The sequence below is a fragment of the Protopterus annectens genome, chromosome 6.part1, assembly GCF_019279795.1.
Source record: "Protopterus annectens isolate FY-2018-M chromosome 6.part1, PAN1.0, whole genome shotgun sequence".
NCBI lineage: Eukaryota > Metazoa > Chordata > Ceratodontiformes > Protopteridae > Protopterus > Protopterus annectens.
The window spans coordinates 95561551-95577780 of NC_056738.1; the positions used below are offsets into that span (position 1 = coordinate 95561551).

Genomic DNA, 16230 nt, shown 5'->3' on the forward strand with positions numbered 1-16230 from the left:
TACCACTAAAAGTTTTTTTTTTTATGCTTAGGATTAGTGTTTGAAAGTGTTGTTGTTGCTATTCTGTTCTTCTTGGAGTGGAGTTTTTCATAGTGGAGTTGTTTGTTGCATACTATGTCAGAAAAAAGCTTTAAAAACATGTAGCCAGTGCAGCCAGAAGATTTTCCCCAAGACCCACACCTGTTATGTTTGTTTTGCTTGAAGGTTGCTCATTTAGAGTTGGATTGTGTTTGGTTCCAAGGCGATCCAGAGTTATCGAGATAAACTGATTCTGGAAGGACTCTTGCCTGCTTAGTCTCCTAAGAAGGTTATCCCCTCTTCTGCTAAGTTTACATAGAAAACCAAAGAAAAAGGAAGAGACAAGAACAGACCAGCAAAAGTCCAGAAGAAATGAAAGAAGTTAGTAGAAAACGGCCCTGCACCGATCAGCCTTATTGAGTTCGGCAGCCAAAGCTCAGCTCGAGTTACCAGTCCGACTCAGAACCTTTGGTCTATGTACCCAGCAGCAGGTCCATGGGGAAAAAAAGACATGTAAACAGATGCACATTGATTCATCTCCCGAATAGGTCATGGAAGAAACAGACTTGGAGAAGGTTTACCATGATCTCTCTTTGACATCAGTTTTGGCGAATTAGTCAAACTGATGAAGCAAAAGGGAGGTTGGTCCACTGATAACCATTCTGAGAAGGAATCTGTGTTCCTGGAAATCATTGTCGCTGCCTCATGTACCGCTTGGGTGGGCACACTCTCTAACCCCTTACAAGATGTCATAACTCAGAGAGTTTGGAAAGAACCTGACTCTGTGGAGCCGATTCCTAAGAAACCAAACAGGATCCTGTCCACCCTGAAGGATAAACAGCATTGGAGTAAAGGCCCTTAAGTAGATACCATGGTTGTTGCAGTGGCCACTATGAAGGAACTCTCTGAGGAGAGTCCATCTGTCCACTCTTTCTAGTAGAGAGTCCAGGGCTTTGAATAGATTTGGAAAATGGACGTATGCTTCAGCAACCTTTTCCATCAGAGGGCTGAAACCTACCTTGTACAAGTTATTCATTTCCAGAGGGATTTGACAAAACATTTGACACTCTGTCGCTCTCTCAGGTAACCTACCCGCAGATGTCCACAAAAAGGTGGAATCCCAGCTGGCTGCCTTGAACTCAGTGTTGAATGTCTCCATGCGTTTACTATCTGATTCAGCCAATGGAGCAGCCAGAGCAGCAGGCACAGGCATTACTTTACGCTGTCATGCTTAGATTCAGTTTTGTGACTTTACAGAGGGCTTCAAGACATTCTTTATTAGCACCCCTTTTGATGGTTCCACACATTTTGGACCAAAGGTGAAAGACGCACTCGAGGCGTGAGCAAGATAGCAAGACCCTGTCTGCCATTGGCATCCATTTTTCAACTTCTCAAAGATCCTATTCATGGACTCAGAGAGGAACAAAAAAGATGTGGCTTAGAAAGTCACAGGTTTCAAGCCAAGACATATTCTCAAAGAAACCCTCCCAAGGCAGGGGACAGAATGGTTTCAGTGGCTGTTGGTCCAGGGGCAGAGGCAGTCTGCAGAATTAGTGGGTTTCATGCTCCATTCTCAGAGAAACCCTTCCAGCACCCCTGAGAGGTTGCCTGGCTGCCACACTCTGAAGGCAGTAGGAAGGTGCTTATCCTTGCACCTTCTAACCTGGCAGGCCATCACCTCAGACAAATGAGTGCTAAGGATAATTTCCAGAGGATACACAATTCCCCTTCTGCAAAGTCCCTCAATGAGAAAAAGGGATTCCCTAAGTGCCATCCCATGATTTGGAATCCACAGCCAAACAAGTCTCAAAGCTGGTCACACCAGACCAGTTAGAATTCGGCATATATTAGAGGTTCTTTTTAGTTCCAAAGAAAACCAGGGATCTAAGGCCCATACTGGACCACAGTCATTTAAGTCACTTTGTAAAAAAGACAAAATTCAGGATGGTCATGGTTCAGTCCATTCTCCCACTTCTAGAGAAGGACATATGGATGTGCTCAGTTGATCTCCAGGTTGCTTATATCAAAATAAACAAGTGCTCCAGGAGATTTATTCATTTCTGGCTGGGTGCCAGTTATTTTCAGTTCAGAGCTCTGCCCTTTGGTCTCACCACAAACCCACCCCCCCGCCCCAGGAGTTCACGAAATGCATGGCAGTATTTGCAGCCTTTCTCAGGCTGAAGGAATGTTGGGTGTTCCCCTGCCTGGATGATTGGCTCCTCACTGCACTGACCAGGGACCTCTTGATTCACAGAAGGGACTTTCTGCTCCAGTTGCTTCATCGCCTAAGCAGCATAGTAAATATCAACAAGAGTCAGCTGCTTCTAGTTCAGTCCATTGAGTTCATTGGATGCCACCTGAATACAGTAGAACAAGTTGCTTCCTTACCTCTTCAGGGAACCCTACTTCTTTGTCAGGTAGCAGAGCAGGTGATATCCCTTGCCACTCCAGCACATCTGGTTTTGAGATTGTTAGGTCTAATGGCCTCCACCATAGCCTTGGCTCCATGCACTCATTTTTACCTGAGAATGCTGTAGCAGAGCAGACACTGGCAGTCCAGTGGTCGCAAGTTGACATTCAATGAAGGCACCAGTAAGACTAACCTCTGTCTGCAGAACATGCATTCGGTGGTGGATCTCCTTTCCACAGGTCCTCCAAAGTTACCCTTTACCTCTACCCTCTCCAGCTGCATAAGTAACCACAGACACTTCACTTTTAGGGTGGGGGAGGCATTCCAAAGGGAAGACTGTTCAAGGTACATGGACTTTAGCAGAGGCCAACATGCATGTCAGTGTTCTGGAGATGAGGGCAGTCCCTTATGCGTTGCAGGCCTTCCAGAGCTCTCTCCCAGAAGATGTGATAGCAATACAGGTAGACAACATATCAGTAGTGTGGTATTGAACAAACTGGGGGGGGGGGTACCAGATCTTATCCCCTATGTCGGGAAGCCATGAGGGTTTGGCAGTGGGAGATATCTTCTCACCATTTTCTGGTAGCAGTGCACATTCTGGGGACATCCAGTATATTACCATATTTCTCCATAAATAAGACACGTCTATATTAGAACATTGAAGTTTCAAAACTTCGAATGTTCTAATATTGAGTCCTATTCAGTGAAAGCTGAAAATATCGATGCAACAGAAAACCAAATTTTTTCCTAGGGAAAGAATTCGGTTGTCCGTTTCTGTTGCTTTGATATTTTCTGTGCTGTGGTGGAAAGTTACGGGTCGGGTTCAGGTAAGTGTGCAATTGAGTGTGGGTTAGGGTGCTGGTTAGGTATGTGTGCTTGTGTGGATGTGAGGATTAGGGTGGGTTAGGTGAGTTAGGGTGCGGGTTAGGTATGTGTGCTATTATGTGGACGTTAGGGTTAGGACGTAGGTCAGGTAAGTGTGCGATTGTGTGGACGTGAGGGTTAGGGTGGGGTAGGTGAGTTAGGGTTAGGGCATGGGTGAGGTGAGTGTGCGATAGTGACGGACCTTAGGGTTAGGGTAAGTGGATAGTTAGTGGTGTATGTATAGTTTAGCGTAGGGTTAGATGTAAGATTTTAGGTGTATGTGTGTGGATTGCTGTTTGTTTGGTGTGTTTGTGTTGTATGTATGTGTTTTGGAGCAGCAAAATTTTTTCCCTAGGAAAAAATTAGCTGTTCTGTATGTTTGATGTTTTCAGCTTTCGCTGAATAGGGGTCGATATTAGAACATTCAAAGTTGTGAAACTTCGATGTTCTAATATGGACCTAATAAGATCTAACCAGTGAATAAGGCCTAGGATGGTTTTCCAGGGTGGACATGATATAAGCCCAACCCAAAAAATAAACCCCAGTTAAGATCGTCAACAACAGACAACGGAAGTGTTGAATTATAAAAAAATAATATTATTGACACCTCTTGACTGAGGTTATTGTACTCTGCTTGCCATTTATAGACCATTCGGACACCCAGCTTCTTCTCTTTGCAGAATGTCATGGGAGTCCTCCACGATTCTTACTGTAACCTAATCCTCACTCACACTTAATGTTTGAGATCCTTGGCCCATAAACACTGGCAAGTGTACTTTGATTGGTTAAAGAACAGACCGCACATAAAACATGCGCACTTGATAACGGGTGTGGTTGTGTTTTAACTGTCACCTTTTTTGTTGCCACTCCTGTTTCATAAGTCTTCAATTAACCCCCCCCTCCCAGACAAGATGAGTGCAAAAAGAATGAGCTTTTCCGTCGAGTACACAAAAGTAATTGGGGAGGACTCCTATGGAAAGAATCTGATGGCTTTCTGCAAAGAGAAGAAGATGGATCTCCGAATGGTCCAAAAATGGCGAGCAGAGTAAGCTAACCTCGGTCAACAGGTGGACAAGGGAAATGCTAAGAAGTGCAAGTGTGGATCAGGTAGGCAACCATTATTTCCTGAGGTGGAAGACATCATCTGTGAATGGATTGCTAACAGGAGAGCAAAGGCTTTGGTTGTGCGCAGGGCTGATATTCAAGCATTTGCCCTTGCAATGGCACCACAGTTAGAAATATCCCCAGAACAATACAAAGCATCACAACATTGGCTGGATGGCTTCCTTCAGCAATATGAACCGTCTCTAAGAAGATCGACAGCATTGTTCAAGCTAGAAGATACTGAAGTTATTAAATATGCACTTGCATTCAAGTCCTTTGTGGATGGCATTGACTTTTCTAAATACCAACTCTCCAACATGATTGTTATGGATGAAACTGCGGTGTTTATGGGCCAAGGATTTTAAACAATTGATCAGAGGGGTGCTTCGTCAATCTACATTCCCTCCACTGGTTATGAAATTGCACGTGTTACCTGTATTTTGGCAGTTCGTCTAGACGGGAAGAAAACCCCACCTCTAATCATTATTAAGGGCAAGAAAGATAAGATTGAACATGTTTCAAATCTTTACATTCTTGAAACCAAAAAAGCCTGGTGCACGCAAGCAGTTATAAGGAAGTGGGTCGATGTTATGCTGCCACTTGTTTTGCGAGGTGGCGAAAGAGGTCTGCTAGTCAGGGATTCAGTCAGCAATCACCGCGCTAAAGACATGAAGAACTTACTTGCACAGAGAAGAATAGATCAAATAATGATTCACGCAGGAGTGACTGCCTATCTCCAGACTCTTGATATTGCAATAAACAAGCCATTCAAGGGCCATTTGCGCATGGAACTCAATGACTACATTGAAAATAGAATTAAGGGAAATCAGCATGGAAACTTTGTGAAGCCTAGCCTGCAGAGGTCATGATTTGGGTGAAGAATTTATGGGATAAAATCACTGACAGCTGTGTTGCCAATGCACTACGAGCAGGCTACATGGACAAGCACTGCTCATTTAAGGAGAGCTCTATAGCTAGGCATGACAGATTGGGGCCAATGGTTCTACAGGAAATGGAGTCGCAAGAAATTCAGTCTGAAATTTGGGGGTTGGAGACTTATGATAATGTTCCAGAAGAAGATGACATAACTGTATTTGAATAACTTTTCCATTATCGGGGCAACAGAATGGATTGCTTCTGTTTTCAGCTGCCAGCAAGCTCTTGTCAGTTTTTTGACTTTATTGTATTAAGGTAACATTTCATTATCAAGGGGTAATTACAAAGTAAGGCCAGTAGTTCCCAGAGTTTATTTTTATGACTTTCCATCATTCTTCTCTTACGGTTTGGGTAAGGAATAAAGAAAGCATCACCACTCAAAATGTGGCAGTTATTCACCTATTTTATTCCCCTCTTCCAATACAGATATATGGAGATTTTTCTGCACTTTCTGTTAAGCATGAAATATTGCACTGTGAAAGCCAAGGTGTAGATATTTTGAAGTTGAAATGTTTGATGCACTGTTTATGTAGAATTCTCACACAACTCTTAACACGTTACCTAGAACTGTTGTCCAGTAACGGAAAAGTACCAAATAAATGTCAATTTGTGTACATGAATAAATGTCGATTTTTGTACATGAATAAATGTCGATTTGTGTACATGAATAAATGAATAACTGTAGATTGTTGTACGGGGCGGGGGAAAATAAGGCATCCCCTGATAATAAGCCCTAATGCGTACTTCAGCGGGGGAAAAGTATAAGACCCGGTCTTATTTTCAGGGAAATACGGTAGCAGACAGGCTGAGCAGGAATATTCTGCTCCCACCAGTGGTCCCTCAATCAGACATTAGCAGAAGACCTTTTCTGCCACTGGGACCAAACATTCTGTGACCAGTTTGCTTCCTCTCTGAGTTACAAATGCAGCACTTACTTTGCTATCAAACCCCCAAAGGGTCAATCACCAAGGGGACGGTCTTCTCCATAGCTGGCCTCCTGGTCTACTTTATGCCTTTCCACCTTTTCTTCTAATTTTGAAGCTTATCCAGAAGGCAAGGCAGTGCAGAGCAAAGATAATCCTCCTTGCCCCCTTCTTGCCCTGTCAGGTTGGGTTTCCTTCCTTGTGGCCTTATCTGCTTTGTCCTCCCTGGGCACTGCCACACAGGCCAGATGATGTTCTTCATGTTTCATTGTTGCAGTTATCACATTTGAGTTATCTGCTTGCAGTAGCCCTCAAGTCGGCCTGATTATCAAAGTCTTGGGTCCTGCGTCAGTTGCTTCTCATCTTCCGTGACGTCAGGTAGTCAGGAGTATAATGTATGCAGCCGACACCATTACATCAGTCTTTCTTGCCGTGCGGTGCCCGAAGCAGAAGCAGTTTGCAGGTGCCGGTCGGCCGACTCCTGAAAGTTTCATATTCGAGTTGCAGATCCGAAGTCTTCAACTAAGCTAAGTACCCCGTTGGGGATCCTTTTTCTTGCTCTAAACCGATGTCAGTAAAAGTCAACAATTGTATTTCTTGTGGAAAGCAAATACCTCATAAAGATTTTCATTCATACTAGATTCCTTGCCTAGGCCCAGACCACGATGTACCTCGCTGTCTGTTTTGTGCCTTATTCAAACCTCGTACTATTCGTCATCTGTTTATTTTCACATCTAAATACTTTGGTACTCGGTTCAATTATCCAGAAATGACTTTGGTAAGCCACCCGACTACCAACATTCTGAAAAAACGCAAAGATAAATACATCGACAGACCGCATAGGTCCAAAGCTGCCACCGACGCTTCTCCTAAGCTAGTCGCCAGTTTGCCAATACTCAGTGAGGCACTTTTGCAGCCCCTGATACCCGCTACTTCAGATTCGCAGGCCTCTACTGACACTCATTCAGAGTCCAGTATGCCACGAGATGCTTCTTCAACTGTGGAACCTGCGGATGTCTCTACCTTGGATGGGTCCGGAGCCACTGTTCAGGCACCGGCTTCTGAGGGTGTATTCAGGCCTACTGACTTGCATATTAAACTGACGCCATCTTCTTCTTCAAGGCCCAAAACTCCATCCATGCCCAGAAAACTGGCGCCCAGACCACATGGTCAGGCCCCTATGCCTAAAAAACAAATGGTAAGAATGGCTGAAGACCTTATTACTGTAATCAGGGGAAGCCACCCTTCTCCCTCTAAGAGATCTAGGACTGATTTTCCTTCTGATTCTTCTGATCAGATTCTGAAATTTCTGTTTTCTCTGATGACCAGGATTTGCCCTTATCTACCTGTGAGGATTCTGATGCAGAGGACTCCATTCCCTCTGCTTCCCCTCCAGAGGATTTCTCTTTTGGTGAAACCTTGCATACTCTTAGGGAGTCTTTCCGCTGGCAAAGCAAGGATTATTCTGACTCTAAAAAGAGGCTTAGGGAATTCTTACTCCTGCCTCAACACAGGCCTTTAGATATCCCTCCTGTACTGGACATTGTTGGATGATGCCTTCTCGGAATCTAGCCTGACCCCTGACACTTTACCTCCTGCTCCCAGAAAACCTGATAGGTATTATAGGGTTCTTGACTCTCACAAGTTCCTCTTTAAAAATTCTACTGCAGATCTTGAGGCCATTTCACAGGGACCCAAGGGCATTAAGGCTACTACTGCCAAAAACCCTACCCCTTCTGATAGAGATTCCAAGGCGCTGGATAGATGGGGTAAGAAGGTATACACTTCTGCAACTTTGGCCATTAGGGCCTTAAACTGCCGGTTTCATATGTTAAAGTAGCAGCATATTATTGGATTGCTTAAACAGAAAATGATGTTGATTCCTGACTGTGCTGAAAATAAAGAATTACAGGATTTAATGCATTCTACTGAACAAGTTGGAAAACATACTTTGCAATGTGGTTTTGATTCATTAGAGGCATCTTGCAGGGCTGCTGTCACTGGGTCTGTACTGAGAAGGCATGCTTGGCTCCAGATCATGTTAAAGCTAAATTACTTGATGCTCCCTTAAACCAAGGCCGCCTGTTTTGGCAACAAAGCAGAAAAAGTACTTAAAAAGATGGAGGAAGAAGCTTAATGTATGCAAACTGTTAAAGATTTCCTGCAAGTACAGCCTCCCAGATTTAGTAGACATTGGCCCTCTAAGAGGTCCTTTCCTGTCTCTTCCAGGCCTTCTCAGTCCAAACCAAGAACCAGCAGAACACCCAGGCTTCAGTTCCCAAGGTACTCAAAGGCCTAAGCAGTGGGGGACTCCCACTTCCAAAGCAGGGAGTAGTAAGACACCCCCCTATGGTAAACTGTCTCAATTACTTAACTTTTAACCTTTCAAGACCTGCTTGACTGACTGTCCCTTTAGGGGGAAAGATCGCCCTGCATGCAAAAAATTGGGAACTCATTACCCAGGACAAATGGGTTTTAAATATATTTCCCAAGGATACAGATTCCACTTCCACTCCTTACCAACCCCAAACGGTTGGCCAGACCTACCCCCAAATCAGTGGGCAGAGGCTCAAAAGCAAGTTCTCTCTCTCTTAAGCATCAGGGCTATTCAACCTATCCCAGAAGAAGAATGGGGACAAGGTTTCTACTCAAGACTTTTCCTGGTACCCAGAAAAGACAATTCCTGGTGTCCTATCCTGGACCTGTCTATCTTAAACACATTTTTGGTCATCCCAAAATTCAAGATGCTAACTCTTCATCAGTTGCTTCCCATGCTAGGCAAAAATGCCTGGTTGGAAACACTGGATTTAAAGGAGGCCTACCTGCACATCCCAATAAGGGAATCTTGCAGAAGATGCCTAGGCTTCAGAGCAGGCTACATGCATTGTCAGTTCTCTGCACTGCCCTTTGGCTTATCTACTGCGCCTAGGGTATTCACAAAGTGCCTAGCTCCAGTCATTGCATTTTGCAGGCAAAGAAATATTCAGATATACCCATACCATGCCTTTCCTCCTCTGCCTCTCCTCTCCAAAGTGCTACTAAAGATCAAACAGGACAATACTAATTGCACCAGACTGGCCACGCCAACATTGGTACCCCCCTCTTGCACAGTGTGTCACTGCTGGCACCATGGCACCTGCCTCAGACCCCTGCCCTGCTGTCTCAGCAGGAGGGACAGATTCTGCACCCACAGCTTCAAACCCTGAACCTGGCAGCCTGGCTAATTACCTGATCTCTCTGTTACCATCCCTCAGTAAGCAAGTGATGGATGGCATTCTGGAGGCAAGGAGGCCTAGTACTAGAAAATCCTGTGCTGAAAAATGGAAAAGATTCTGTTCTTGGAGCCAGACTCAGGGGATGGGCACAGCAGCACCCAATTGACCTCATATTTTCAGTACTTAACTGAGATGTTTCACAAGGGCCTTTCCTTTTCTTCCATCAAAATTCATGCCTCAGCCATTTCAGCTCATTACAATACAGAGCCACCCCTCTTCTGTCATCCACAGCTAAAGCAATTCCTCAGAGGGGCCAAAAACTTAAGACCACTTAGGAGAGCCCCTACTCCAGCCTGGGACCTTAACTTTGTATTGGAAAAGCTCACTGTTCCTCCCTTTGAGCCAGCTGCAAATGCAGAGTTGAAATTCCTTTCTTGGAAAACAGCCTTCCTTCTAGCCATCACTTCAGCAAGAAGGGTGTGTGAATTACAGGCCCTCATGGCAGTGGAGCCTTTCATCATATTTCATGCGGACAGGGTGTCCCTCAGGACCAATCCCTCTTTCATGCCCAAGGTGGTATCAAATGTGGCCCTTAATCAGTCCATTCATTTGCCAACCTTCTTTTCTAATCCACAGAACAGAGGGGAACGAATCCTGCACTCTTTGGACATGCACAGACAACTTAGATTTTACTTGGACAGGACTAAGCCTCTCAGGAAATCTGAAAAGCTGCTGGTCGCACTTGCTGCAGGGGCAGAGGGGAAGGCCATTTCAAAGCAAACCATTTCTAAATGGATAGGCCATTGCATTCATTTCTGCTACAAGCACCATGGAAAACCTACCCCACAGGGATAAGACCACATTCAACCTGGGCTGCATCTACCTCTACAGCCTTTCTCAGAGGTGTCCCTACCAGGGACATCATAGAAGCTGCTACCTGGAGTTCTGACCTTATAGCTGGTCCTAATGCTATCTAATTGCCTCCTCCCATCCTTAGCTTTGGGAATCTACCCAAATGTGATGACTGCAACAGTGAAACACCTAGAACATAGTACAGTTGTGTACACTTACCATAAGTTTAGATGTTCGAATGTATTCACTGCTGCAGTCCTGGTTACCCTCCCACTTGCCCCCCTGACTTCTATTGACTATACCTCTTTCTTGCTTACTTTGCTTAAAGCTTTTTAGTGTATTTGCTTTTTTGTTGGAGGTGTAACCTTGTATGTAATTGCTTCCCATTATGGGGGCATCTGACATCTGGGGCAAGGAAAACTGACGTAATGGCGTTGGCTGCATGCTTTATACCCCTGACTACCTGACTTCACGGAAGATGAGACAGCAACCGATGCAGGACTTTAATAATCAGGCCGACTGAGGGCTACTGCAAGCAGATGACCCAAATATGATGTCTGCAACAGTGAATACATTCGGACATCTACATTTATGGTAAGTGTACACAACTGTACTTTCTCTCTCTCTCACCCATCCTGCTATCTTCTGCTGGACCTCTCCATGATCAAACCACATGGTTCCGCCAGTTCTGACGACGGCCAGAAATGCCACACATTAAAAGCAGGTGGTTCACATCCTCACAGCTTCAAAAAAGTCTAGCACAAGAAAGGTATACTTAAGCAAGTAGAAAAGGTTCTCTATTTGTACCTGAAAAAAGGATAGATCCCTTTTCAGCACCTCAGCTGATTATTTTGAGCTTTTTCAGAATGGCTCTAGTTTCTCCATGATCAAGATTCAGCTAGCGGCAATTTCAGTTTTTCATGTTGGTCAAAGTCAAACCCCTATTGCCTCTCTTAAGGTTGCTAAAGTCTTTCTTAGGGGCACTTTTCTTCTTAATCTTCCAGTTTGGGACCTGGCTCCTCTTTGGGACATTACCTTGGTGCTGCAAGCTTTAATTCGCTTTCCCTTAGAACTAGCAGTCACAGGGGATTTCAAATTTTTGTCATGGAAGACATTTTTCTTGGTAGCAATCACTTCTGCCAAACGAATCTCTGAATTACAAGCACTGTCCTGCAAGCCTCTATAGTTAGTTTTTCACAAAGGCAGGGTTTTTCCTGAGACCAAACCCAACCTTCATTCCCATGGTGGCATCCAAATCTAATTTACACCAATCTATCAATCTCCCATTAATTATTCCAGCATATTCAAACAAAGGTGAATGTACGGTTCACCTGTTAGATGTGCATAGATAGTTGAGATCTTATCTTCATCACACTAAGGATTTCGGAAAATCAGACCAACTTTTTGTCCTCCTCTAAAAGTCAGAATCGACAAAACATATCATAGGTTACTCTCTTCCAAATGGTTGGCTGACTGCATTGTACAGTCCAGATCTTGTTAATCTTTTGGCTCAGTGGCACTCAGGAACATCTACTTTTGAGGCCGTCCGAGGAAAAGGTAGCTTGGGATACTTTCGCAACTGCTGAACATGACAAAATTGGAAAACATCAGATATGAAAGTTATGTACTTACCATAACTATAGATATGTATTTTCCATATATTACCTAGTTCAGTATCCCTCTCATTGTCCTCCTTCCAAGTTTTATACTTTGGTGGTGGGTTTTTTTTTGGTTCTGTAAAGGTTGTTGTTTAGAATGCTAATTTGTGTACTATGTATAGCAGGCAGACTTGATCTGAAGCTAGGAGGAGGACGACATTTTGTATTTTGTCTTAGCCCTAGCAAGAACATCCACTCATCATCACCATCTGCACTTGCCTTGTTCTGTAAGTAAGTTTCTAGAGCATAGTAACTCTTTTAGATATAGTTAGGACTGTAGTAAAGATTAGTTTAGATGTTTTCTGTATTTGTTTGAGACTGTCTTGCATTGTTGTTTTAAATATTTTCTGTGATTTTGAACTCTGAAGTTACTGTGTTGCTTGAATATTGTCTTGTTCTTTTATTTATTATTAAATATATTAAACCTATCTTTGTGGCTGATATTTCTGAGACATATTTAAGCTCTTAGAGTACTTACATATATATTTGGTGACTCTGTACAAGCCACTCCTAAACAGCCTTGCTCTTGGTCAGACTATCATTTGTATTAATAGTAACATTACACAGTAGGACTGGACACCCTTTTTTACGGGCCTTAAATAAGCTGACAAAGGGTGGGTGGTGGCAGCTGGAACTACCTTATACTCTGGGCAAAGGGGGGGGTATAGCTAGTAAACCTGTGCCAGCCTTTCCCAGGTGTGTATTTGTATATCAGTCAAATCTCAAAGTGTGTGTGTGTGTGTGTGTGTGTGTGTGTGTGTGTGTGTGTGTGTGTGTGTGTGTGTGGGTGTGTGTGTGTGTGTGTAAGCTACTTGGGCAGGGACACAAAGCACTGGTTGGACAGAGAGGGTGCTGGAGGTCTTAGCTTGGCCACTCGGTTGAGATTTCAGCCCTATAACTGTGCCAGTGGGGGAGTCTTATTGAGGATCTGGAGAGAGAGGGAGGGAGAAATCAGCCCCAGACTTACTGTGATCTCTGTGTGCTCTTAAGGGAAATTGCACTTTACTGTGCGTGTACCTGTCATCCTTCCAGTGTGGATGTCTCCCAGCTGTTGCCAGTAGTGAGGATTGAGGCTCCTTGATTACTGGGCCAGTGCAGGAGCGTCACACTACTATTAAGTACAACATAATATTTAGTACACTTCAAGATACTTTTTAGCTTTAACAAATCATTAACGTCATACACATTTAAGGAATCCAGTTTCAGCTACAAATGAATAAAGAATTTTAAAAGAAAAGAATAATCAAAACCAGTTAGCACAGAATTAAAAAAAATGTCAACTTGTATGAGAAAATCAGACAAGTAGTATACAACCAAATATTAAATTAAGCACACTGACCAGCATACTAGTAATGCCAGTCACACAAATGCTGGATTTCCTTTACATCATGTGCAAAATGTCACTGTCAGTCACAACTTGTTCTAACTGTAAAGAACAATAAGTCCCAAACCAACAGTCTGTGTGAACTTGTAGCTGACTAGGCCCCTTGGGATGGCTAGAATTTGACTGTCTAAATCTGCTAAGCATCAACATAATAAATAGTAAGAGAGACTGTAAGTTTGCATTCATTGCAGATATCTCAGGCACATTATCTGTTGAAGAAACTCACCAGTATTGTAAAACCACATGGAGGCTAGACTGTGTTGTGCATAGATATTGAGTTTGACGTAGCAGTTGTCCTCTGATTCAAACAGTAGTCAGGAAGTGAAACAGTTTCATGCAGAAGTCATGCAGCATAGGACGTTAGTTATGCTGTGTACTATTTGTATATCGCGTCAATTGAAAACATTGAGGTGCAGGGTAATGCTCAGAGTTAGTGAAAAAGGGAGTATTTAACAGCTCTTGAAAGGTAATTCCAAAGGAAATGTGTATTGAGAAGCAAATAAGTTGGGGCTTTGTAATTATTTGTACTACACAAAGTAACCAAAATGCAGATGTCTCACTAGTTGTGAAAACCCCCAGATCATTCTGCATAGTTATTGTTGTGTGACTTCAGTTGCTAAGAGGAGAAGCAATAAGATTTCTGTTTTTCATCCTCTTTCTTGTGTATTTGATTGGGAAATTGCAGATAAGTCCTGTTAGATAATTCATTTTTACAGTAACAGTAGAACATTGTTGTGGTCTGATGTAAGAAAAGCCTGTAGTGTAGTGCACTGAGCATTTAGCTGTTGATGCAAGCTGAGTGTTGCGATGCATGGTCCAGCCATATACTGAGTAGTATGGCAGGGTTATTTACTTGGTCCTTTTAATGCCTGTTATTGAAAACCACAGAGGCTTAAGCACAGTTATGCAAAGGAATGATGAAAGAGATATTGTTAAACCTGTAAGTACTTTAATAATTGATTAATTCAGAATATTGGTATTTTGATTTCTTCTCTTTGACAGTAAACATGTATGGGTACAGTTAAAAAAAATAATTTTATATTTTAGTTAGTGACATGTTGCCTGGTGAATATTAACAGTCTTTGGTCATAATATCATTGCTTCTGCAAGTCAGTCTTTTTTAATAAGTTGTCCATTTTGGACAAAAATAACTACTAGAAAAGAAATTGGAATTTTCACGTGATTTAGAGCTGTAATACATGGTATATAATTGGCTGTCGCTGTCCTTAAAAGCTAAAATATGGAGAGCCCCTGTAATCCTTAATTTCCTCAAGAATGGTTACTGCTTTTTCATTTATCTTAATTCTTGTCCATGTTTAACTCATTTAAGAAGGAAGAGATTAATAACAGAGTTTTTTCTAACAGTACTTTAAATCAGAATCTTGTTTCAGCAATGGTTTTGATGAACGACTTTAAAGTATTGCTTTTTTCAGTTGTTAAAGATTTCATTTTCGTTTAACTTTCTGTAAACCTTTTAATATTCGTAGTGTAAGTGTTATTCCTTCTTTTCTTCACAGCAAATTTCAGTTCCTCGTAATGATGAGTGGACACGTTTTGCTCGAACTCTTGCAGAAATCAATGCTAATCGAGCTGACGCAGAGGAGGAGGCTGCAGTACGTCTACCAGCCTAAGAGTGTGAAGGAATAGTCATAGAGTAGGGACCAGTAACAAGTCTTGCATAGAACGTAGAAGAGAAATTTAGTGCTGTGGCTTTGTGTTTGAATTCCTTTGTTAAGGGCCTAAAGTAAGCTGATAAAAGCAGTGTAGGAAAGAGGCAGAAATCTGACCCCAGTACATACACACGAGTTTTTAAGTTTTCATTAGGGAATTGTCTTCCCCTCTGTGTCTTTTAACACACCATTATGTTTGGATTATTTGTATGGGCTAAATATTTAAAAAATATGTTTTTATAATAGGTTCCTGTTCAATGTCAAATGCAATACTGAACTTTTAGATATTTGCATAATTGTTTTAATTTATTGGTATACATCACATAATAACCTTAACCACTGCTTCCTGAAAAAAGCTCCAGTTTACTCTTCAATTAGTTTTATCACTTTACTTTGTTATGGAGCACTCACCTGTCATGCAAAATAAGTATGCAGCTCTTGTCATGGTGATTATGCCAGTGCACCAGTGTCAGGAGCATTTTATGTCTTGTATTTAAATAATCCCAGGTTTGACATAACTGTACTTTGGTGCTGAGGAATTTTATCCTTTCAATATGTACTCAAAATGTAAGTATTTTTAGTCTGTTATGAAGTTCAGAACAGAGTATAGATTAGTACCTTTCATACCTCTGTACAGTTTTACTAAGAACCAAGACAACAGCAAAAAATACAGTACAAATCACGATTCATTTTGGTATAAGGTGTTGTATTATGTGCTGTATATAGTATATATAAATTTTTAACTTGCTTGTGTCAGGAGCTTTTATTTTACTAATTTTAACAGCCTGGACAAGTACCTTTTTAATGGATTAAGAATATTAACAAGCTTTTACTTCAGGTAAAATGATAATCCCGTTTTGAGGGAACAATGTTTAACACATATTTGTTCCACTTACATGATCCAAAATGCAGTTTTGAATTACTGGAAAAGAAAGAAAGAAAGAAAAATAAACATTTTAGTGTGGTAATGTGAGTGTGATGGTTTTGCATCACTTTGCTTCATATATGGTATAGGCAGTGATGGCTTACTTTTAAACATCTTTATTTTCTGAGCAACTTGTGCATCATAATGTCTCATCTTAATAAGGAAAAAGTATTTGTCATTGATTGAAAACTGCTGGATATTTCAGCATTATAAACACTATGGTTAGAACTTGCAATTTGTATTCCTTTATATGTCCTATAATTATTATAAC

At 42.1% G+C, this 16230-nt stretch overlaps 1 protein-coding gene across 4 annotated transcripts in view; it reads left to right on the forward strand.

The window, feature by feature from the left end:
* The window catches only part of DYNC1I2 (dynein cytoplasmic 1 intermediate chain 2), a 1851236-nt gene extending 1835234 nt beyond the window's left edge, over positions 1 to 16002 (forward strand). For all 4 annotated transcript variants that reach the window (XM_044075529.1, XM_044075531.1, XM_044075530.1 and 1 more), the window contains one exon: positions 14882 to 16002. In XM_044075529.1, coding sequence (XP_043931464.1) covers positions 14882 to 14995 — 114 coding nt within the window. In that variant the 3' untranslated portion in view covers positions 14996 to 16002. The remainder of the gene's footprint in view (positions 1 to 14881) is intronic.
* Positions 16003 to 16230: the final 228 nt, after the last annotated feature.